The 25,243-nt window shown below is 43.4% G+C and overlaps 1 protein-coding gene across 3 annotated transcripts; it reads left to right on the top strand.

The window, feature by feature from the left end:
* The first annotated feature begins 329 nt into the window (after positions 1 to 329).
* SEP1 (stress enhanced protein 1) lies at positions 330 to 18,581 on the top strand. 3 transcript variants are annotated; one of them, XM_086796847.1, is made up of 4 exons: positions 330 to 486; positions 2,366 to 2,503; positions 17,856 to 18,040; positions 18,122 to 18,581. In XM_086796847.1, the coding sequence occupies exons 1-4, from the start codon at positions 450 to 452 to the stop codon at positions 18,224 to 18,226; spliced, it is 465 nt and encodes a 154-aa protein (XP_086652973.1). In that variant the 5' UTR covers positions 330 to 449; the 3' UTR covers positions 18,227 to 18,581. The 3 variants fall into 3 exon arrangements, with proteins under 3 accessions (XP_086652973.1, XP_086652974.1, XP_086652975.1); XM_086796848.1 differs by lacking the exon at positions 330 to 486 and adding an exon at positions 1,095 to 1,223; XM_086796849.1 differs by lacking the exons at positions 330 to 486; positions 2,366 to 2,503 and adding an exon at positions 10,578 to 10,680.
* The last annotated feature ends 6,662 nt before the right edge of the window (positions 18,582 to 25,243 follow it).

Genomic DNA, 25,243 nt, shown 5'->3' on the forward strand with positions numbered 1-25,243 from the left:
GAGCTGATCAAGTTGGTAAAAGGTTGACATTGATGAATGTGGAGCCATATTGTGATAGATAGATCCTTATTTGTTTTGCCCATTGATATCTATTTAGCTCTGACTCTAAATCTCTTAGTAGCCCTAAATTTTGAAGAACTTTCCTCATGATGACAAGGTAAAAGTTTAGTTGGGATTTTTGAATTTCAGCCGATGAAAGGTACACTGAAGGCGGGTATTTATCGAGCACCGGGCCCTTTGAGTGCTATAGTATAATAATTTAGTCAAAACTTTCCCCTTCAATGGAGTAGCATGAAATGGCCCTTAGTGGCAATTTCATTACCTTTGCTACCAAGGCCTTAGTGGCAATTTCATTAGCTTTGCTTTTAAAAGCTTGTTTTGAGAAGGCTTGCTTTTAAAATAACATCAAAGGATAAGGTGGCGCTTACTCAAAAATCTTTGGTGCTGCGATGGCTGCATCGTCTCTTCTCGTTTCTTACCAACCAGGTAAAGCTCTTGCCTTGAGTTTTCTGAAGAGAATTGGGCATCAAATGAGAGTCCTTCAGATGCAATGCTGTGTGTGAGGCAAAGCTTTCAATTCTCGTAAGAAACTGATTTTGGGTCTCTCTATTAGGGCTGCACAAAGAAGTGGTGCATAACCCTGTATAGAAATCAAAGTGTAGAGAATTGTAATGCCATTTCCCGGAGGCATTGGCCCCTCCACATAACAGTTCAAAGAGATGCCTATCCCTTCTACATTATGTAACATTTGTATGGACACACACAACATACTTGTTTGCAGTCATCCATACATGCATGTTGAGACAGTTTCGTGCACGTTTGGCACATCATCATGGGTCATGTGTGTGATGGCTTTGCAACGACATGACACATCTACTGGAGCTTTTTGAAGAAAACGCATGACTAGCGTGGTAAAGATTGCATCTTTTACAGGTAACCATGGCCAGGATGAGCAGATCCATAAAGGCCTGGCCTTGTTTAATAAGCATGGTGGGTAGTCAGGCTTCTATGATTTTCAGGGCATCTCTTACATGTACCATGAAAAGGTTGGTACGACCAGTGGTGCTTATCCTAAGCCATCCTCTCTATGACAGGACACATGGAGGCAATGTCCACTACTTGAGGAGGAGCTGCTCTATGTCACTTGGAGGATATCCCAGATCTGGAGCTGGTGGTAAGAGGGCGTGGATCTCGGAGGATGGGGACGTCAAGCTCTCTGAAGGGTTTGTGCCCGATCTCCTGGATAACTCCGTGTGTGAGGTAGTGACACCTCATAGCGTAGGTGTCAATCCTCCATGCATATAGCCACACATCCATGAATCTAGGACTTTGGATAAATCATAGGGGAGGTGGAGATAATCAAGGGGAGGTGGAGTAACTTGTGTCAGATACACGACTCCTCTGTGGAGCTATAAAGGTTTACATCACACTGTTTGTGAGAACTTGTGTAAGGCTCTTAGTGAGAAACTGTTTGTGAGTAATTAAGCTATGTGCTTTCCTGGAACCTCTTGTTTATTTACAAGTGTGATTAATCCTTTGATTTGTGCTCATTAATCTTGCTTAGTGCTCAATCACTTAGTGTGAGTCTTTGCCCAACCCCATCGGATGTCAATGGTGCTGAGGATCTGTCACATCACTTGATTAGGTCCAAAGAAGTCAGTTATGGATGATTGAATGGTATCCTGCTGAGCTTGTCATTTTGTCTGTAGCCTCAATAAGGCCTCTCGGTGATGACGCAGCTCTAGTAAATAAATGCCCAAGAACTTGAGGTCGCTATGGTGGAGCGCCTCTGTGAGGGGGCCAAACTTCTCCCTAAATAGACAATGAAACCTCCTCTGTATCTCATAGTACACTGGGCATCTAAGCAGTAGTACTCCTCCATCTCGACCTCTCCTGTTGTGCATAGTCTGCAAAGCCGTGCCTGTTGTGCCCGGTCTCTGTCTGAAGGCGGTGAGAAGATACCCTCCACTGACCCTATCGCAATCCTCATATGTGACTGTATAAATATCATGGTTTCTCAATGAAACCACCCTTTGTGACAGTCAAGAAGTTTCCCCTAGAGAGAGAGAGAGAAAGAAAGAAAGAAAGAAAGATTTTATTAACGTCGTCCAAAAGACCCAACTCGGCCTATGAGACAAATCGGTGTACCTGTATGGGGTATCCTCTGTCATCCCAACGAAATGAAAAAGTACTGAACTAAAAAGCTGAATCTGGGTGTGCAATAAGTACAATGAGTGGTGGGGGGGATGGAGCTCTACTACTAGGAGAATGCAAAGCTATATGCATGGAGAGAGAGAGAGAGAGAGAGAGAGAGAGAGAGAGAGAGTGAGTGAGTAATGAGCAGTCTATGTATTGTTTTTTGTAGGCTTGATGTTGGGAGATGTTAGCGATTCTAATAATACATCTACAGTTTGCCCAATTAAATCACCAATACAAGCAAGACTTACTGACAAGCTTGGATTTGTCTCATGTCAAGCCTTTGGTAATGGTACACTATCATCAGGTAAAACATTGATGCTGATTGATTTGCTATGCTCATTTTGAAGAACATAGCCTTTTGCTACCCATGTTTAGCCTTCTTGTGGTTATGAAGTAATTGAATATATAAGTGATGATATTTCATGATATTCGACATCTTGTTAATCAATTTGCAAGCTTGGTATATTGCATTCTTATAAAGTGAATATGGCTTGGCATGCCAGCTTGTATGGGAATATAAGTGATAATATCTCGTGATATTCATAATTCGACCATTGCAAGCATCTTGTTAATCAATTTACAAGCTTGAGTATATTTCATTCTTATGGAAGGAATATGGCTTAGCATGCTGCCTGGGATGGGAAAGTAAGTCATGTGGCTGTAATTTCACTTGTTTGTAGTTATCTGCATCTATCAAGAGGGGCTAAACTTTAATTGTACCATATGGTAAGGAAGTTACTCTATGTACACTTGGAGCTTATTTAGAGTCATAATCAACCACAAGTTAAGAGTTTAGAGTCTAGACACTTCGACACACTTGCATGCACCTTACTCCATAATTTTGAAGGCCTTCTAGGTAAAGGCTCAAGGGTAGCCGCCAATCTTTATTAAGTTGCGCACGGGAGGTTCTGCAAATGCATTTAAAGAAAGAAAAAAAGCTATTCGAAGAGTCTTTTGGAAAAGCACTTGTAATAGTTTTTTTTCTAGGAGAAAAGCATATCTTTTCACCCCCAATCTTGTATAAAAAGGGGGCCAAGGTTCTTGTTTCCCCGCAACACAAACTGGGTGAAAGTTGAAGGAGATCTCCTTCGCGTGAATCAAGGAGGCATCTTCTCGAGAATTGTACAAGGGCTGAGCTCTTCGCCTTATTGTTCACTAGTGCTTTTGGTACAAAAGAAAGATGGTTCTTGGCGGATGTGCATTGATGACAGGACACTGAATAAGATTACCATCAAGAAAAGATTCCCCATACCACGAATCGATGATATCTTGGATTGCTTACAGGGAGCAGCTTACTTCAAGCGCATTGATATGAAGAGTGGATATCATCAAATTTGCATTAGGCCAGAAGATGTGCACAAGACAACTTTCAGGACAACTTTTGGACTTTATGAGTTTTTGGTCATGCCTTTTGGTCTTACGAATGCTCCAACGACATTCAACAGGATGATGGATAGAATTTTCCGACCACACCGTGCTTTTGTGGGCACCTTCTTTGATGATATGATTGTGTTTTCTCATTCAGAGAAGGAGCAGCGGGAGCATTTGGCCAAAGTGTTTGAGGAACTCATAAAGCATAGATTATTTGTTCAACGGAAAGAAGAGCGAATTTTTCACGCAGGAGATTCACTTTCTTGGGCACATAGTGTCTAAAGATGGCGTCAGGATGGATCCAGCAAAAATTGAAGCGAGAAAGAATTGGCCGGATTTGCAGACTATACATGATGTGAGAAGTTTCTTAGGGCTTTGTTCATATTACAGGAGGTTTATCCGATTCTTTGCAGAAATTGCTTCACCTTTACATCACCTGACCAAAAAGGATGTAAAATTTCGATGGACAGAGAACGAAGTGGAAGCTTTCAATAAGCTTAAGTAAAAGCTAACCATTGGTCCAATTTTGGTTCTACCAGATCTACATAAACCTTTAGAGGTACATTGTGATGCATGTGGAAATAGCATTGGAGCTGTTCTTATGCAGGATGGACATGTTATTGCTTATGAGAGTAGAACTTTGTCACCAGCAGAAAGGAATCTACAAGTATATGAGAAGGAGCTTCTTGCGGTTATTCATGCTCTTTCTACTTGGAAGCATTACCTTCTTGGGGCTGATTTCATTGTTCAGAGTGATCACTAGACTCTACGATACTTCCTTACTCAAACGAAGCTCTCAGAGAAGCATATGAGATGGGTAAACTTTTTGTCCATGTTTCACTTTCAGATTGTTCATGTGGATGGAAAAAAGAATGTGGTTGCGGATGCCTTGTCTAGGAAACCACATGTGGCGGCCGTCTCTATTATCTTTCATCATGAACTTGATAATATGCGAGAACAGTATGCTCATGACACAGCTTTTGAGTGGATTTTTGATCGTTTGACGAAGGAGAGCGAGTTGATCGTTATTCTCTCAAGGAAGGATTTTTGATGATGCATGACAAATTGTGTGTCACATCTCAGTTGAGGCAGAAGGTTTTGGCAGAATGCCATGCTCCGCCTTATGCATGCTATCGTGGTATTGAGCCTACAGTGAAAGCTTTGGAGGCATTCTTTTGTTGGCCTAGTATGCGCTGGGATGCTGATGCTTTTGTTCGTGGTTGCATCATTTGTCAGAAGGTGAAGTATGACCGTCAAAAGACACCTGGGTTACTTCATTCTTTGCTTATTCGAGATAGACCGTGGGAGAGTATTGCTATGGATTTTATCTTAGATCTTCCTAGGACAAAGAGTGGGAATGATGGCATCTAGACTATCGTGGATCATTTCAGCAAGCATGCTCATTTCATTCCAGTCAGTAAGAAGATTAATGTAGAGTACGTGGTGAGGATATTTTTGACAAATATCTTTAAGTACCATGGGATGCCCACATCTATTGTTAGAGTGATCGAGATCCTCGAATGACAAGTTTATTTTGGAGAGCATTGTTCGAGAACATGAAGAGTGCGTTAAAGTTCTCATCGTCTTTTCATCCACAAACAGATGGGCAATCGAAAATTGCCAACTCAGACTTCAGTTGTATTGGATCTTCTAAAGTGTTATGTTTCAGAACATAAGGAACAATGGGAAAAGTATCTTCCTTTTGTGGAGTTTGCTTACAACAACACCATTCACACTTCGACAGGAAAGGCACCTTTGGAGATTGTGGAAGGCGGGAAGAAAGTACCTCCGATCCTACATACAAAAGGTAAGATCTTCGAAGCAGACCATTTTGTGGAGAATATGGATGAGGCTTATAAGGTCAAGTTGGCTCTTCAAAGGACTCAAGAGAAACAGAGTAAAGCAGCAAACCTTCACTGTCGATCATTGGTTTTTGATTTGGGTGATTGGGTGCTTTTGAGATTTGAGAAGGCTAGACTGAGGAAAATGAAGGGTAAACAACACTTATATCCTAAATTGAGTATGCGGTACTGTGGGCCTTTTCAAGTGATTGAGAAGATGAGTGATGTTTCTTATCGTCTTGAGTTACCGGATCATTGGAGGATTCATAATGCATTCCATGTGAGTCTTCTTAAACCTTTCAGAGGTGAGGTGCCTATAGATCAGGTTGATGAGACACAACCAGAAGTCGAAGAACTAGATGAGACTCTTCAATTGGGATAGATTTTGGCACATAAAGAAAGAAAAGTAAGAGGAAAAGTTTTCACGTTGATATCTGGTGAAGTCTGTGAACTATTCACCTATGGATTCGAAGTGGATGGAGGAGGGTGACTTGGCAGATTCACCGAGGATACTACAACTTTACCTCGAGGCTTTTGGTTTGGTGCCTACCTTAAAAAGTGCTTCAACAGGTTCAGCTGTGGATTCTGGAGTACTACCTCTTACTCAAGAGGGGGGTGACTCCGCTCCTTTGTCACAGAGTTCACTTGGATGAGATCTGGAAGTCGCTTGGTGTTCTTATCAGCACACCCAAGATACTGAACTGACATTATATCTGCCTATGGGATTTCCATGATATATGTGTACTAGTCACATGGTTTGATTCATGGATATACGGATCTTTTGAGAGAATGGGGACGCCTACTCTAGATTTTCATTTGATATGCATCGATGTTTACTCATGTTCATGATGTACTGCTGATCGTGGGTCCTGTGGGATGGCCATGAGCAAGTAAAGCATCGAGGGGGACATGACTATTTCATGAGGTGGATGCTCTTGATTTATGTATTCAGATGTTCTGCTTCAGTTGGCAGGCCATAGTTTTCTCGTTGGTCTCTTAGGTTCTGTTTAAGTTTGGCAAATCTTTTGAATGAACAATCGAGGACGATTGCTGTGTTTTAAGAGGGGGTATGCTACAGGACTGAGTATTTTACCTCTTTTCTTAAGCACTATGATTATGTTTAAGCATGTCTAACATTCACTGATCATGTTTTATTCTGCATGAGCATGTGTAAGATTGTACATGTGTGGATGCAGATATATGTTTGGTGTGTGTGTGTACATGTGTGTGCATGCTCATGTGCATGTATATGTGTTTCTCTCTCACCTTGTTGCAGGTGTAGCAGTTTCCTTCTCTCTCAAGGCTACTTGTGGGTCAGCCCTGCAAGCACAACCAGTCAGTAGCCGATAGGTGACGTGGCAGCTAACACGTGGTACGGTTGGCTGCACAGGCTGGACTGCAGGTGACATGGCGGCTGGCTGCACAGGCTGGACTGCAGCTGACATGGCACACGTGGTAGAGATGGCTGAGGCCTGGCGCTGATGTGGCTGCTGGAGCTGACATATGGCTGGCTGCAGACACAGGCGCACGCGTGGTTGGCTGCAGGTGAGTCGGTTGGTGCAGGCAAGCGCTGCCATGTAAGCTGGCAGGCGCACTCAGTGCAAGAGAAAGAGGCGACGGGCAACAGCTAAGCGCGAAGGTGACGGGCAACAACTAAGCGCGAAGGCGACGGGCAGCAAGGAAAAAGCGACGGGAAGAAGGAAACGCCAGGCAGCCCAAAACGCGCAAGAAAAAGCTGCGTGGGAATTTTCAAAAATCGCTAATCCCCATATTTAAAAAAAAAATGAAGAAAGAAACCTATTCGAAAAGTCTTTTGGAAAAGCACTTGTAATAGTTTTTTTTCTAGGGGGAAAAGCATAGCTTTTTATCCCCAATCTTGTATGAAAAGGGAGCCAAGGCTCTTGTTTCCCCACAACACAAACTGGGTGAAAGTTGAAGGAGATCTCCTCCACGTGAATCAAGGAGGCATCTTCTCGGGAATCGTACGAGGGCTATGCCGACCTCGAGTGATAAATAAATACCTGCGGGGGTGCCACGCTTTGGGGCCAATTGGTCTTTTGTGCAGGAGCACTCTAGCTCCGCTTATTCTTTTTCTTCTTCCTCCACGTTTACTATTCCATTTCGTAAAGAGTTTTTTTAAGTGTGATGAAGTGTGCTCACTGCCCGTCAAGTTACTGAAGGCCGGTTTCAAAGTATGCATGAATTTTGTGATACCAAGCATGAGGAGCGTGTTTAAGACCATATAGTGCTTTATGTAAATGGCATACTTTACTTTCTGAACCTTTTTGAACAAAGCCAGGAGACTGAGACACATAAACTTCCTCCTACAAATCGCCATTCAAAAAGGCAGTTTTGACATCCAACTGATATACATGCCATTGTTTGTGTGCAGCCAACACAATAACAGTACGTATGGTAGTCATACGTGAATTCACTCACGTATGGTAGTCATTCGTGAATTGGGAGCAAAGGTCTCTTCATAGTCAATGCCCTCGCGTAAATGGGTTGTCACCTACATACATCATTGCTTACATAAAATCCTCTTAAGAGGTTGTTCCCACACACAAAAGAGCACACACTAGCCTAGGCTTACACACACACTAGAACGGCTTTATTTCAAGCCTAGGCTTACACACACTAAAGTGCTAGTTTACACAACCACCTAGTGATTAATGTAGGAATAAACAAGTGATATTAATATTTAACAAAGTGCCTACATGGAAAGTATAGTATTTACAAACCAATCTTTGGTCCTAACGACTTGATGTGTATGTATGGGTTGGTGTTAGGAAGAGTGTGCACATCCTTTTTGACCTTGGTAGTACTCACAACTTCATTAATGCCAAATTTGCAGAAGTTGGGAGTGGAGATGCAACCAAGTGATCATGTGTATTGTGGCGGCAGGATATGGACAGATCTAGAATAGGCGTGTGTCTTAGTTATTGGTATATATCCAGAGTCCCTAGACTTCTTGATTTTGAATCTAGATAGGATGTCATACTAGGGAAAGAATGGTTTAACAGCCATGATGTCCATGTAGATTGGAAGGGTCATGTTTTGTCTTTTGTAATGAGAGATGCTCGTGTATGTCTGAAGGGTGATTTTGTGGTCCCTTCCTCTACTTTGTAAATTTAGCAAGACTTCTTAATGTAATGGAATTTTTTGTTATAAAGTGTTTTAATGTGTTCTCGATCCCCTTTCATCTGGTTAATTGTGGTTAATAATAGTTAAGTTAGACGTAGGGAGACACAAGATTAAGAAAGCATCAAGGTGGGTTTGTAGGTGTTTTCTCAGTTGGTTACCTGGTTTTCTCTGTTCATTTACTTTATGGTCTTCCAGCTTGATAGTTGGTCGATCATAGGATTGTTTTGGATCCCAGGGTCTCAGTCTGTGAGTGTTTCTTCTTATAGGATGAGCCAGCTAGGAGAGGATTGGGACAGATCGCAGGGGTATATCTCCTTGGGGAGCTCCTGTAGGATGAGAGTTATTGGATGTGTGGATTGTCTGATTGTTTCTTTCTGAGGCCTATGTGTAGGCTGGACCATGACGTGAGGTGGAGGTGTAGTAGCACCAAGACTGAGTTGAGAAAAGGATTGATCACCCTGCACTAGCTTTAAATACTCAAGGAGATTTTATATGGTGTGTATCCATGGGTATGGGAAGCTAGGATTTGCAGCTTGAAGACTTTTTGGGTGTGTCTATATTTCTAACCTGGGCATGTTCTAACTTATGGGGATAGTTAACCTAGGTCAGGGGGTGGAAGAGACGGTGGGAAGAGGTTATATGCAGGATTTTGGCAAGGAAGTTGGAAGGGTAGTTTGGGTAGGGTTATAGATTCTTTGTGTACAATTGGGGAGGTGAGTCTTTCACCGAGATTAGTGCTGACTTAGATGATTCCTTGAGAGTCCTATGTCAGACTGATGGGTATCCCCATCGATATTTTCAATAGGTCCTGGCGGGAAGCTCCATTGTTTTGCCATGACTCTCAAGGGTCATCCCACGTGTTATGGTGGTTGTCACGTGCACCCTGCACTGGGGTACACAGTGACACATTGGCATGATCATCAATGCAAACATTTTTACAGAAGTAGTATCTTTTTATAGGAATATTTGTCATACCCCGTGATCCCATTGTGAGCCCTCAGTCCAGGAACAGTCAGGCACGAGCTATGTAGGTCAGTCGGTCCTCTTAACCCAGTTGGAGAATTCATCAGATCATTGCACGTAGCAGTCAGCCATAGCATGTAGTTTCATTAGCAAGTTTAAAGAGCGTTGTAGGTTTGCCTATGGGCCAGCCCATGGTGTCATCAACCTGTCCAAGGGCTGTTCACAGCCCTGGCGCAGACAGAGCTAGTCAGCAGCTTGTAGACGCTTATATAGGAAGTAGCCAGTACAAGATGCAAAGATCATATGTCGGCCAGCATATGGGACTGCCTAGGGAGGCTGACAGCAGCCTGTGGAGGGCAAACAGCAGGCTGGGCAGCATATAATTTATGTGTGGCAGTTATGTTGACATTACATGCTAGTTTGGGAATTATTTGTCCAATTTGGACCTGGCCAACAGCTTGTCTGGACCGACCAGCAGCCTAAAGGCATATATAAGTATTTGCATCAAATCATCATTCATCATTCATCATTCAGCAATCAGAAAAAGTCTTCAGCAATAAGACATCCTATCATCTCTAGGCAATCATTGAAGCTCCTCTTCAGCATTCAGCCAGCATATGTGCAGTCCTACAGCTATCTGGACTTGCATAAGTGGCCCGAAGAGTCTTCTGCAGTGCTTTTGATTGGTGGATACTCAGCTGACGTACGGTCTCCCTCGTCCTTGCATTGGGCAGTCATATTGCTTGTTCTCAAGCATTGTACAACATTCTCCAAAGAAGTAATATAAGCGAATACTCTTGCTTGCAGGGGGGCCCCTTCAGTTGCAACTTGGGACCCCATACTATGTCGTCTACTTCACTTCTATTCTCTTATCTCTCTCTACTCTATGAATTGGATGCTAAAGATCTCACCACATAAAGGTATGAAGAAGGCCCCGTTGTGCGTTACCATGATCAACCTCAGTGCATGTAACAGTGGTAGTTAGTATCATATTCAGAACGGGTTGTTTCATGATGATTAGAGTCTGTTTGCCAAATTGTGCTGTGATTCGGAGGGGAATTCCTTACAATTGTCATGGCGCTCTTGCAGCAGCAGCTCATTCGGAGGATTGAGGGACTTGTAGGTACTTCGTTCATCCACGGTCCGATGGCCAACGGAGAGGGTAAGTCATGTTTTTGACGTTATGCTTTGTGCATACGGCCTGAAGGGACTGTTTTATTGGCAGTGGTACATCTCTATGGTTGAGTTTGCCTATAATACTATTGAGCATATAGTTTTGGCAATAGCTAGATTATGTTGGTAGGAGCTGGATTAAAACCCAGGTTCCCTAAGACTTTGAGAGCTTGAAGGAGACAGTCTATGCTGCCTAATAGTTTTAGGAGTCTGGGAGGTATGATATCCCCTAGACTAGAGGTCATGATGTTCTCATGGCTTATTTGTAGTAAACCCTCTATTCTAGGATCTCCTTTTTGGGAAAAAAAGAGAGACTAGAGGTCATGATGCTCTCATTGCTTATTCGCAGTAAACCCTCTATTCCACACTACATCATTCTAGGAGAGTTTGTAGCCGGTCCACTTTACGGGGATGCCTCATTTCAATTGGTTACATGTGTACGAAAGCGATGCCTAGGGGCCACATCAGAGGACGCCATGCTTGCTTTCACTTCACATTGCATCTGGCTTCGCAAGGAGTAGATGATTGCTGGAATGCTCATGTTATGAGATGGATAACTTCACATGGGCTCTCTCTTGATGCAGTGTCCACCTCTCCTTCATACCCTACAACCTAATAAATCAATTCCTCTGAATTAAACGACTTTATTCAAATGCTGGGTTGTTTGGGAACACACGTCACATGTATTGACGATCTCCATGGAGAAGCTAAGGGTCTCATCACACATGCTTCACACATTCAGACAGTGAGGGATGTAGATGGGATGGGAAAACCATGAGCTAGGTAAATGCCTAGTATGTGATATGCATGAGATTGATACAGAGGAGCATTCAATCCCATATTTCCTTCTTATGAAAGTAGAGGGAGATTTTAGGGCTTGTTTTGAGAAGGATTTCGTCGCCTCTGCTATTGTGAGTCACTGAGTACGAGGATCAGAGATGTGTGGCCCTCTTGTTACTTGAGATACATAGAAATAGAGATAAAACTCATAAGACATATGGGGAGACAAAAACAGCATCGTTTTTCTAAAGAGGTCAATGCAGACAGAGACAAGCATTGAAGATGAAGGATTCCAGGCATTTCACAAAAATGCTTTTCATACCTCTCCTAGATGTTGCATAAATGTTTCGTACGAGAGGGGGGGGGGGTGTTACAAGGTCCAAGAAAAACAAAATACTCATTATATATTGCTGTACAGCTTCAACAAAATGTAGAGCATTCCAAAACTTCATGAAATACAGTTAAAAACTGTAACCCATGGATACTTTGTAACATATTTTTGGTCTCATAGACCCTAGTGGTCTTTTGAAGATGTTAACATAATTTTCTCTCTCTCTCTCTCTCTCTCTCTCTCTCTCTCTCATAGTGGAAGTCAAAGACCTTCACGGGGAAGTCAACACGCTCAAAGGCGTAATTTCAGCTCTTCAGAGGGAGCTTGCAGAGGCCAAGGTAAATGGTGGACTTGAAGAAGGTGAAATTCAGCCATCCATGATAGAAGAGCTCAAGGTTATCAAGGAACAAGTACGGGCAATTAAGGAAGAAGAGAAGCAACAGGAAGCAAAGACTTCCTCATGGGTGGAAGTCATCACCAAGACGCAAAAGAAGATGGATGAAGCGGAGAAGTGGATAGAGGTCGCCAAGAAGGGTAAAGGTAAGGAGATAACAACCCCTACACCTACAATCATTAATATGACTTTGGAAGAGGAACAACGAAGACGTACACGTGCTTTGCATGTGAGGATTACCGGCCTTAAAGACGGGGATAAAGTTGAAGAGGAGGTGAAAGAGCTTATGGTGTTGATGGGGATTGATAGTCCAACACACGCAAAAGCCTGGAGAGTGGGCAAAAAAAGCGGAGGCAACGGGGAAACATCAAAGGAAAGAGCTCTCATACTTCGCTTCCCTTCTATTGAGGCGAAGAAGGAGTTCTTGAAGAGACGACCCACTTTAAAGAATACAGGCATTTTTCTTGGTGATGATCTTACTCTTTCACAGCTTGCACATATGAAGGAAGTCATGCCAGAGATTAGAGCAGCAAGAGAAAAGGGTAAGATAGCATTTTATAGAGAAGGGAGGGTGGTCATCGTGGAGCGACGCTCTACATGACGGTGCGAGACCTATGGGACCAAATTAAAGCTGGCAGCCTGGAACTGCAATGGATCCCTCAGACTTGATGTAGGTGCCTTTGAGGACAGCTTTAGAGATAGAGATATAGTCTTCTACTCGGAGACTCACCAGGCCCCTGGTCAGATGATGCCACAGGTGACAGGATACAGATGGGAGACAGCTTGCAGAGTAGGGACGAGATCGGTACACAGTAGTAGAGGATCAGGAGGGGTGGCAGTTCTTTTCAGGGAGGAGCTGCAACCGCTTATACACATAGTTCGGAGAGATGATCAGGCCAGATATATGTGGGTGAGACTGAGGGCCGACACAGGCAGATTCCTGTATATTGCCATATGCTATTTTGCTCCTAGTACATCGACATATGCAGCACCTAGAGGGCAGTCTCCTTTCTCTGTGCTAGATGATGACATATGGGAGTTCTCTAGGGATGGAGACATCATCCTGTTAGGGGACTTTAATGCCCGGACGGGCAACCGCCAGACAGCCTTTTATGATACCTCGGAGGAGATGCTGAGAGAGTTGGACACTCTGGATATGGGATTAGACAGAAGCTCACAGGATGTGGAGTGCACAGAGTATGGGAGATATTTGGTAGATATGGGGACTGCGCATGGGTTGGCCATACTTAATGGCTTGCAGAGGTTTCCGTCAGCAGCTGGATTTACTTGCTTTCCACATAGACATGGTGCTAGCACAGTGGATTATGTTATGGCTATGCCCAGCTTTGTTTCATGCATTGAGGACTTCACAGTTGGATCTCGGCCCATTGGGGTAGTAGTGGATCATGCATTGTTGACATTGACTATCTCTTTTCACTTTACCACAGCTCAGAGGACACGAGGGGCAGATCACACTCGATATACTTTTACCTCAGAGACTGATGCTGTCTACACAGATGGGATTTATAGACGTCTGTACACAGAGGAGCCAGGGAGACCTTTGGAGGAGTTGACCCATATACTGACAGAGACTTTACATGATGCAGCGAGAGAGGCATATCCACATACTCAGCCTGGACAGAGACAGCATTCTAGATGTATGCCCCAGAACAGCTGGTATGATGAGGAGTGCAGAGAGACCAGAGCCCGACTGCAGCGGGAGGTTGCTTTGGGAGTCACTACTTACCGACAGTCACGTATTGCCTTCCGACGCCTTGTGCGAAGGAAGAAGCGGGCCTTCCTTGCTCAGCTAGAGCAGGAATTATACCAGCTATTCTTGAGCCAGGATTCGAGGGAGGCTTGGCGTCTGTTTCATGAGTCCTCCCCTGCTTTGGCCATCACTTCTACAGAGGTCTGGGGTAGTTATGCAGCATCTCTATATACAGTTCCTGGACAGACACCTTTTCCTGACCCGCCAGCACCATGCCCACAGACATGTACTTTCTTTACCGCAGAGATGGTAAGGAAGGCCATTGATAGGATGAAGACTGGGAGAGCATATGATCACGATGGATTGGTTGCTGAGCACTTTATTCATGCGAGAGACATGCTGGCAGAGCTTCTAGCAGTGATGTTCAATCGTGCTATGTGCGAAGGCTTACCCGAGACTTGGAGTAGGTCCACCATCATGCCTATCTTCAAGTCAGGGGACCCTATGCAGCCAGGGAATTATCGCACTATTATGATTGGTCACACACTAGCACGATTGTATGCATCCATTCTTGAGCAGCAGTTGAGTAGATGGGCAGAGAGAGTTGGCATTCGAGCAGAGGGACAGGCAGGGTTCAGGAGAGGTTTCTCTACTCTTGACCACATCTTGACTCTCCGGGCCATTATTGAGGAGGGCAGGTCGCATGGGCGACGGATTTATTGTAGCTTTGTGGACTTCCGCAAAGCATTTGATACAGTGCCCAGAGCCAGATTGATGAGGCGATTACAGGAGATGGGGGTACCCACAGAGCTCATATGGGGAATTATGGCTTTATACAGATCAGTTGCAGGACAGGTACGCACCCCAGAGGGGGTCTCTACTTTGGTTCACTCCACTATAGGAGTGAAGCAAGGTTGCCCGTTATCTCCTTCACTGTTTGGTATGTATGTGGATGAGGCTTCTGACTACATTGAGAGATTGGGGGACAGAGGAGCCCAGCTAGCAGGTACATGGATCCCACTATTGTTATATGCTGATGATATTGTGTTGATCTCTGACTCTCCTGAGGGTATGCAGCGTCATCTGGATGCTTTACATGAGTTTGCACATGATAGTGGATTGTCTGTCAACCTTGGCAAAACCAAGGTTATGGTGTTTAACACCACGCCACAGTGGGTTCGGCGATCAGCTTCCACATTTACATATGGGCAGGAGATTGTGGAGTATACAGATGCATATACATATCTTGGGGTAGTATTCAGTGGGCCAGTGTTTTCGATGAGGAGAGCAGCAGAGACTAGATTGACTAGAGCACATGCAGCCCTGGGTGGTTTGGAGAGGATGTGTTCGCAGGTTCAGTTTCAGGAACCTCGAACAAAACTCTGGCTTTTTGACACTCTAGTGACATCAGCTATGCTTTATGGAGTGCAGATATGGGGACCTTCAGTGGGCCATCACAGCGCAGGCGGGTGGAGAGGTATGGAGAGGCCTTTGGTATCTATGATTGCTAGGCTTATTAGAGCCAAGGCTGTGGTACCTCATGAGATTATTCGAGCAGAGCTGGCGGCTGCCCCTCTGGTGATTGAGGCTCTTACGAGATCAGTCTCCTACATACATGGCTTGTGGGATCTCCCCCGAGACAGATATGCACGCCTCGCCCTGGAGTCCTCCCGACAGTTAGCTTTACAGGGAGACACGGCTTGTTGGTATGGACAGATGACATCTTGGTTCCAGGCACATGGTTTTAGCATGGACAGATTGCCTCCCTTCCAGTATTCTCTGGAGGCACCCTCTCTCACTCTTACACGGACAGAGATTACCAGACTCATCCGTCAGGATTTAGTTCAGCTGGACATTAGGAGGACATGGATACAGCCGACTGAGGAGCTGGGCACGAAGATGGCTTTCTACAGAGAACATTTTCTTCAGCTCACAGCAGATGGTTTTGTGATCAGACCCAGTTACATGGATGTACACTTGTCTCATGCAGTACGATGTGCTATTGGTCAGATTCGCACATCCTCACACCAGCTTGAGATTGAGATTGGCCGATATAGAGGTATACCAGCTGAGGCCAGGATATGCCGAGTATGCCATGGGGAGCCAGAGACAGAGCTGCATTATATATGCCATTGTACTGCATACTATGAGATACGTGGTCGTTTCCACTGTTTATTCAGAGAGGGTTTTGGACCACTTTCCAGAGTCATGGGGTACCAGGACCAGAGGTGTTTGGGATTGTTCTTGCTTGAGCTGCGGAGACATAGAGATAGCCTGCTTAGGCGCACAGAGAGCCAGACTCAGAGGCACATTACAGACTTCTTTAGTCCGGCCATCACTGCGCCAGATGGACCACAGCAGCAGCAGGACATGGATACCGCCCACACCAGAGGTACACTGATTGATCGTGCGATTGAGCTTGGGTGGTCCAGACGCCCACGACCACGGAGGAGGGCATCCCAGCATAGACGGATGTTGCAGCGGCAGATTCGGATTATTCTTGCGAGGCATGCGAGACACCCAGTCAGGGTGCTGACCACACAGGATATTGAGGAGATCCGCCAGTGTCCGATGCGGCACATATTATGAGATGGAGGTACCTCCATAGTGTACCTTCCAGTTCCAGTTTCATTTTTTAGGTGCCAGTAGTATCATCTTTATTTTTTCATTTTCTGGGTTTTTTTATCCAGACATTGTATCAGATCCACCATGATGTAACTTTTGGTCTCATAGGTCATTATGGCCTTTTGAAGACGTTAATATAACATTTCATTTCATTTCATTTCTCTCTCTCTCTCCCTATAAGGGCTCTCTCTCTCTCTCTCTCTCTCTCTCTCTCTCTCTCTCTCTCTCCCCCTATAAGGGTTTTTGTTTACCTTCCAGTTCCAGTTTCTAGGTGCCAGTAGTATCATCTTTATTTTTCTTTTCCATTTTCTGTTTTTTTATCCAGACATCGTATTAGATCCACCATGATGTAACTTTTTGGTCTCATAGGTCATTATGGCCTTTTGAAGACGTTAATATAACATTTCATTTCATTTCATTTCTCTCTCTCTCTCTCTGGGAAAGGAATCACAATGTTGCTTGCGAGTGCATTTTGATTCAGTACATAGTCACAAAAAAACTTGTTTCGTCATTTTGAAACCTTCAAGATATTTCTAAAAAACCTCAAAACCTCTTGGCCAGGGAAGTTTCTATTCTTTTTTTCACATTTTTCAACTTTTTTCCCCCCCTTGAGTAGATTTGAGTGCCCATGCATGTGTGTGTGTGTGCGTGTGTGTGTGCGTGCATGTGCTGTGCGGCCATATATCCAGCTTGAATATTTGCTATGCCAGCCAACTATATACTTTCCAGTGTAGATGCTTTTAGTCTCTTGAGGTTTTGTGTATCTAGGAGCTTCTAGGATCTTGCTAGGGTGTTTCCACAGAGATCTTCTGGCTTCTATCCTCCATCATCAAAATTCTCTCAACGGAGGCAAGTTCCTGCCAAGTTGAAGAAGCCCATTAAGCCCTCTCCCTTTACCATTGTACTTGTTTTTCTAATAGTTCATCTCCAGCCAACACTACCTCATTTGAGTGCATTTTTCCTGTAGCCAGATCGGCTCATTGCAGAGGCAATGGGACAAAAGCAGCAGCTAGATTGGAGCACTAATGAACACCACCCCTAAAGCCTTGAACTAAGGTTCCTTGGGGGACTGGATTTCCTTGTTCTGCATGGACTCTTGGTGAGAGACCATGTACAGTCTATAGTGCAGCACAAAGATCTGGATGGCATGCAAAAGTATCCTCCCCCCCCCCCCCCCCCCCCCCCCCCCCCCGCCCCCCTCCCCCCCCTCTCTTTGCGTGTGCCCCAAAAAAGGTTCCCTCTGCTTGCTATGTAAGTGTGATTTGTGAGCTATATTCTGGTGAAAGCACACTGACTTATGTATGGTGTGCCTTATTTTTGCAGGCAAATTAAAGGTGTCTCACATGTCTAAGAGAAAGTTTTCTGGCCATTCATCAGCTGGTGTAGCACGATGTGAAACAACTGATGAAAACAGCAACAGCTTGGACATATGGTTAGGGCGTGCAGCCATGCTTGGGTTTGTTGGCGTTGTTTCAGTGGAAGTTGCAACTGGAAAAGGAGTCCTAGAGGTAAATGTCTTTGAATATCTTTGCTAAATGTAATAATCAGGGTCTTTTTGGCATCACTAATTTTGAGTCATGTTAATGCAGAATGTAGGTTTGGTAGCTCCTCTTCCAACACTGGCTCTGGCCCTTTTGGCAGTTGTGGGTGGGGTTACGGCGTTCGGGATTTTCCGCTCTGTTAATGACAGCTAGTCAGGGGTGGGGTCATGGCTTCCAGGATTTTCCACTCTGCTGATGACAGCTAGATTGTATACTTATGGTGGACCTCTTGCAAAACACTAGTGGCTGCATATGGTGGGAGCATGGTATCCCGATCTGTCTTTATGTATGTTAACCTTTTTGTTTGAACTCTTCAATCCCCTCTTTTATTTACTATGCTTATCAGTGTTTGGTCAGCTGTGTTGTCTTCAAGGCCTCATGGAGAACTGTGTATCTTTGTCCTTTTATATGCAACATTCTGGAGTTTGCCCTGAAGTCCTCCTGGAGTTCGTATCCATTGACTATGAAGTTCTCTCTTTTGCTGGGAAGAAACTGATGCTTGTTTGTTCCTCTGAACTTTTCCATTGCATTTAACTTTACATCTCATCTTCACATTCAATTTTGAATGGTCTGTGCAGAAGAGGGGAAAGTGCAGTCTTTCAGTTTGTTTTTATGTCCAGCCGTGCCAACTGACCACATATGATGTAGACTGTACTGAAGTGAAGGATGGCTCTGAAACAGGGATCTCTCATTTAGGAGCCCAATGCATGAAGAGAGAGAGAGAGAGAGAGAGAGAGAGAGAGAGGCCATGATGATGATGATGATTGTATTAGGGTCCAGTGGAGCCCGAAATACGATCCCATATGGGACTTGTTCATCACATCATGCATAGTGCAGTCAGCATGAGAGAGAAAGGGGGTGCTGTGGCCATGTCCCACTAGGAGCCCTAGTGCATGTAAGTTTGCTGCATCTTTACACAGCAGCTGCTCATCGTCATCCTTTTGACACAGACATGTGGGGGGGGGGATTGCTGGTTGGGGTCACTCCTCAGCTTTACGTTTTTAGTGTAATAAGAAGCCAAGAAAAATCCCCTCCCCTCTTCTGCCCTCCTTGAAAGATAATATTGAAATTAGAACACCTAGTTCATGAAAGATTTTGCAATGGCAAGTATGCATCTGAAAAGAAGGTATGGAATAAAAAGAACACTTTGCAACAATCGATCACCTAATTTTGTATAAGGTATGTATTTTCCTATGTAGTTCATCCTATTTTTGGCTTGTTCAGAGCTTTGTTCAATAGAAATTCAACACTGATTATGAAGTACATACTCATGTGGAGGTTGCATACCGAGTTTAGAGTATCTGCCAAGAAGAATGGTAAGATCAAGCATTATTTGAAGTGTATGTCATCTTGTAGACATACACAAGTAGTTTGCCATCACAAGCAAAGACTTTTGTAAGAACATGTATCTTGACAGTAGGCCTAGGGTGTAACATAGGGCATGAATGTCATGAGGCAACCTGCAAACCAAGAGTGAGTGATGCGAAGCCGAGCTAAAAGGACTTGAATTCGGATGGAGTCATGTGGCTAATTTTTTTTTCCTTGGGTGACCCTATTTGTTTTCCTTAGAAAGTCACCATATTTGAATGACAACCATAGAATTGGTCAATAGCAACGTGACAATTCAACCATGAAAGAGGGGGAAAGCATACTAGAAAGTATATCAAATGGCTATTACAGAGAGGGGTTGGTTATGGCCCCAAGAATTGGGCTCTTCACCTTAAAAGGAATAATCTTGTCCATATCCTAGGTTAGGGACAGGAGCCTGAACGGATATGGATAGGAGCCTGAAGGGATATCGACAGGAGTGTGAAGGGATTCTTTCTAATGCTCACGTTGTTTCTCTTCTCTTCTTTCTTGGTCTTGTGAGGGATATGGAGCTTCCCTTTTGGTTAAGGGAAGCAAGAGCTTTATTTCAAGCTCTATTGTGGCCGTTTCATTCGCGATTCCCGCCTGCCAGCAGGCTGCGGCCAGCTGCGCGTTAGTTCGTGAAGGATTGGAGATGATTGTGATTAACTTTGTGGCCACTTCAATACTCGGCAAATACTCATGGCATACTTTCATTTAATGCTTCAATTTCTCGAGTTTCTTTGCGTTAGGTTTTTCCATGGAAATTAGGGTTTCGCGTCACATTTTGGAAAATTTGCTTCAAGATTCATGTTCTCAATGCTTTTCTACACCCATACATGTGTACACCCATACATGTGCTTAGTTGATGCAAAAGAATGGGATTTTGCATGATTCTTGGCCTCTTCTAGCAAATTAGGTTTTCTTTGAAAATTAGGAATTTCACTCATACTTTTGAGGGCAGCAATAGATTGGTTCATATGGCTCTCCTCTACTCATCCATATCCTTATTGCACACTAATGAGAAACAAAATTAGGGTTTCTTGGCAAGAGTAGGGTTTTTGGAAAAACAATCAAGATTATGGTTTCTTTTGGGGTTTTCATTAAAGCTAATGCATATTCTTATCCCTCTTGATCTCCTTAATCTTGCCATACAATGTTTGATGTCTTGGGAATCTCATGCATGAAGCTATGATCATTGAAGCCGATTTCTATTGATTTTGGGACATCTTTGTGCATAAGTCCATGGACATCTCATCTTAAATGAGCATCAAGTGTCATCGAGGAAGCCATTGAAGAGACCAACAAAGTAATGGAGTTGGAGCCATGGAAGAAGTATGTGGAAACCTATTGAAGGTCACCAACAATATTAAATTCTTATATTCGATCTTTCAATGGGGCGTGCAATTATAAATACCGCATGTAAGTAAGCTTTACAATCTTTCAATTAAAGCTTACACATCTTACACACATTGTTCTTACACATTCATTTGTAGAATCTAGATGTGTGTGAGAGTACCCTTGGCATTGGAGGAGAGGCCACGGGAGAGTGCATCTTGAACTTTCTGTGGCGTGAGTGCCGTAGGAAAGCTGTACGGAAAGGGATCTAGGTACAAGGTGGCGAAGACATGGCCTCAATCCTTGCCTCGGATTGAAACTTGGTAAGGGGGTGAAAATTACGTGTTACATCGAATCGATCATCACCAAGTGGCAAGACTTCCATTGGCAAATGCAAATGCAAGGATTGGCAATGAATACATGCATGGTTTTGTGGTGAGAAAGTGCAAAGATTGGGCACAATTGTGACAATGATTGGATGCGTTTACTATGGGTATTGGATAGTCTATGGTGCTATCCTTTTGGCTATGTGATTTGATGCCTTGATTCATTGAGATTCGGCACCAAATACAAAGGAGGTTATACCAAAATTTTAAAAATTTTGGTAATTTTTGCATTAGCACAAAACACCAATTTAGTTCGGAACTATTGGGGATGATTGGAAGTTGTTTAATAGCTTCAAAGTGCCCCGATTTCAACATCATCGATTGGATTCCCAACCGGCAAGAGTCACCTCTAGGTCAAACTTAATCCAGTAAAAAACAGCAAGTCAATTTTGACATTTGAGCATATGGGTGGTTAGTACATGTCATAAGCTTCCCAACAAACCAAAAACCACTTGATTTGGAAGTCGTTTGCTAGGTCAACCGACATAGTTAACTTTGATCAAAAAGTCAAAACAAAGAATATCTAGCCTTTTAACTAAAGTAAAGTGGTCCAGGCAGTGGGTAGTACTAGCCAATAGCTCCCCAACAAGCCAATCTGATCAAGATTTTGACCAATATTCAAGATTCTAGGGCTAATTCTTCATTTTCAGTAGTGTGATAGAAACCCTAAAATAGAGAATATTAAGGCATCTTAGAATTCTATCGTTTTCTCATAGTTGGGTAGTACGCATCTAGGGCTATCCATAGAGCTCAAGATCTCCAATTTCTGACAAGTTTTGAGCCTCCTACACCCAATTTACCATTTTTAGCTTCTATGGCACTAAGGGGTAGACCTCGATGGGCAAAAGAGGGTCACTTGAAGAAATGAAAGAGATTGCAAATATGGGTAATGTGCATACGCATGAAAAGGGCACTGACATTGATGAGGGATTGGAGCATAACTATGATGAGCTGGTCACCCAACACTCATGTGAATCCAAGTGGGAATGCTTGCCCAAGTGTGCAAGTGACACCGGCAAGCAATGATACACAAGCAATACTTGACATGATGCGTACGATGATTCAATTAATTGACCAAAATCAAGTCATATTGGTTGATAGTATGAACAATAATCAAGCCTAACAAGCTAATGCATTTGGGAGCTTGGTTGAGAGTATAAACAAGAGCCAAGTTACGAGTCATTGCTTGAAGCCAAGGGGTATTCCATCCACAAGCAAAGAGCTCCAGTGGAAGATTTACCTACACAAGGTAATGCAAATGTGATGGATCGGGGGGAAGGCTTGAATCTTTCACATCTTGGAGACTTCTTCAATCAGCACAAGAACTTGGGTGGCAATGAGCGTGTACAATTAGGCAACAAAGAAAATTTGCCACCTGAAATCATTATCTTTTCGGAGTTTTCCTTCACACATTTCATCTACATCACGTGGTGATGCAAAAGGGAAGTGTGTAGCTTTTGATTTCACACATATGGATGAGTCTTGGGATCATGATGACCCCTCCTCCCCCCCCGCCGGTGAGGCCACACATGCGTAATGCCTGAGAGGACGATGATGAGTTTAAAGGCATCAAGGATAAGGTTGTCTTCTAAAAATTCAAAAGAAAAGGATCAAGTAATGAGGAATATGATGAATGGGTTGATAAGTTGGATATGTATTATGAGATGAACCCAAGAAGTGATCGCGCTAAGGTGTACTTTACCTTACTCCACATGGAAGGGTATGCACATACTTGGTGGCGACACTTGCATGACAATGGCTATGAGATTACCACATGGGGTTCTTTTAAGGATGCCATACAAAATGCCTTTACTTCTAAGTTGAGGAATGACAAGTTGATTTGGTGAGTGGGACGACTTGGAGCAAGGGTTTGGCAAAGTCAAGGACTACACACAAAAGTTCTTGAAGCTTCTTCATGTGGATAGATTTAGTGAGAAGTTTAAGATGCTGAAATACATCAAGGGTCTTAAACCAACCATTGGGGCAGATATAAAAACACAAAGATCTAATAATCTCCAAGAAGCTATTATGTATGCGGAGATCTATGAAGACAAATATACATTCAAAGGGCCAGCAAAAAGTGAGCTAGGGCTATTTTTAATGCTCTAACTTTTGGGAAGTTTGCAAGAGATGCTTCTTCAACTCTTACCATTCCTAGATATCCAAGCATCTATGGTGGTGGTGCTAAGCCGAATTTCAGATTTGGGTCAAAAGCTTTAAGTAGGGATGGAAAGCCACCCAATGGTGGTGTCAAAAAAAGTAAGTTTATGAAGGAGGACCGTATTAATGAGTTGAGAAATAAAGGAATTTGCTACCAAATGTGGTGTGAGAAGTGGAATAAGGAGCACTTCAAAACTTGCAAATCTAAAAATATCACCATCAACATGGTCTTAGAGCTGAGGCTATTGAAGATGATCATGGAGATGATAACGAGGCTTTTGGTGATTGCAACAATGAATGCTGATGATCATGTGCTTGAGGGGGAATTTCCTTTTGATCCCGGTGGAACTTTGCAAGAGGCTTGGTAAGAGTATGATGATGGATGCTTATGTGTATTTTTGGGGATGCAAGAGGCTTGGCAAGAGTATGATGATGGATGCTTATGTGTACTTTTGGGGATGCAAGCATGAAGCAAACTTTGTGTACCTTGTCACATGATTCTTATGCGGGATGCAAGGGTGAAAACACTGAGGTTTAAGGCCAAAGTACATGGTAGAGTAGCTCATGTTTTGGTGGATAGTGGAAGTACACATAGTTTTGTGAACAAGAAGTCATTGTGTGGCCTCAAATTACAGCCCATACCTTTGGCAACTTTTCATGAAGTTCAAATGGCAAATGGGGCTAAAATGGATTGCACAATGATGTGTCAATATGTAAGTTTGGATCTCTCAAAGGAGTATAGATGCAAAGCTGATTTTCTTGTTCTTGATATGGGGCCCATCGACATTGTTCTTGGGTGCGATTGGCTCTCAAGTCACTATGAACTTGAAGCAAGGCTTTATATAGTTTATGCATGGTGAACGGAGCATTACATTGATGGGAGTGAATTCATCAAAGCTTGCTTTGATCAATGCCACTCAACTTCAGAGAGAGCTCAAGAAAATGGGTTACATATATGTATTACAGCTTTGCAAGGATGAGAGTAATGATGTATTTGGATGAGTTGAAGGGTGTCCATTCCTTCACAAAATTGACTTGAGGTTTGGCTACCACCAAATAAGGATGAAGAGTAGTGATGAATACAAGACGACATTTAGGACCGAGAGGAGTCTCTATCATTATTTGGTTATGCAATGCACCCACCACTTTTCAAGCCTTGATGAACCAAGTTCTTCAACCCTTTCTCTACAAGTTTGTGTTGGTCTTCTGTGATGACATTTTGGTGTATAGAAAGGGTGAAGAGAGCACTTGAAACATGTGCACATGGTTTTGGATGCTTTGCGTGCCAATCAATTGTATGGCAAGGAAAGTAAGTGCACATTCATGGCTAGTGAAGTGGATTATCTTGGTCATATAGGTAGTTGGCAAAGATGGCATAAGCGTGGATCCCAAGAGGGTGAAGTGTGTGCAAAAGTGGCATATTCAAACCAATACAACACAACTCAGGGGTTTCTTATTGGGACTCTCTTCATTTTATAGGAGGTTCATTAAGAAGTATGTGCACATAGCCGCACATTGAGGGACAAGCTCAAGAAGAAAACATTCTTTTGGGATGAAATTGCAAATAAGAGTTTTGAAGAGCTCAAAAGAATGCTTACATCAGTCCCTATTTTGGTGTGTCCCGACTTTTCAAAGCCATTCACAATAAGAGTAGATATAGGTGGAAGAGGCATTGGGGCCATATTGTATCAAAATCATGGGGTAATTGCAGATGAGAGCCACAAATTGGATGAAAAGGAGATGGAGTTGCATGTCTATGATTAAGAGACGATTGCCATCTTACATGCAATCAAGAAGTGGCACCATTATCTCTATGTATGGGAGTCATTTCTATGCGAGAAGTAATCATAGGGTGCTCAATTACTTTCTGTCACAAAACTGACTCTATCTCTAAGGCAAAGAAGATGATTGGCTATTTTGCAAAACTATTTTGAGATCA

The sequence above is a fragment of the Cibotium barometz genome, chromosome 64, assembly GCF_041138505.1.
Source record: "Cibotium barometz isolate CiBa-2024 chromosome 64, ASM4113850v1, whole genome shotgun sequence".
Classification (NCBI taxonomy): Eukaryota; Viridiplantae; Streptophyta; class Polypodiopsida; order Cyatheales; family Cibotiaceae; genus Cibotium; species Cibotium barometz.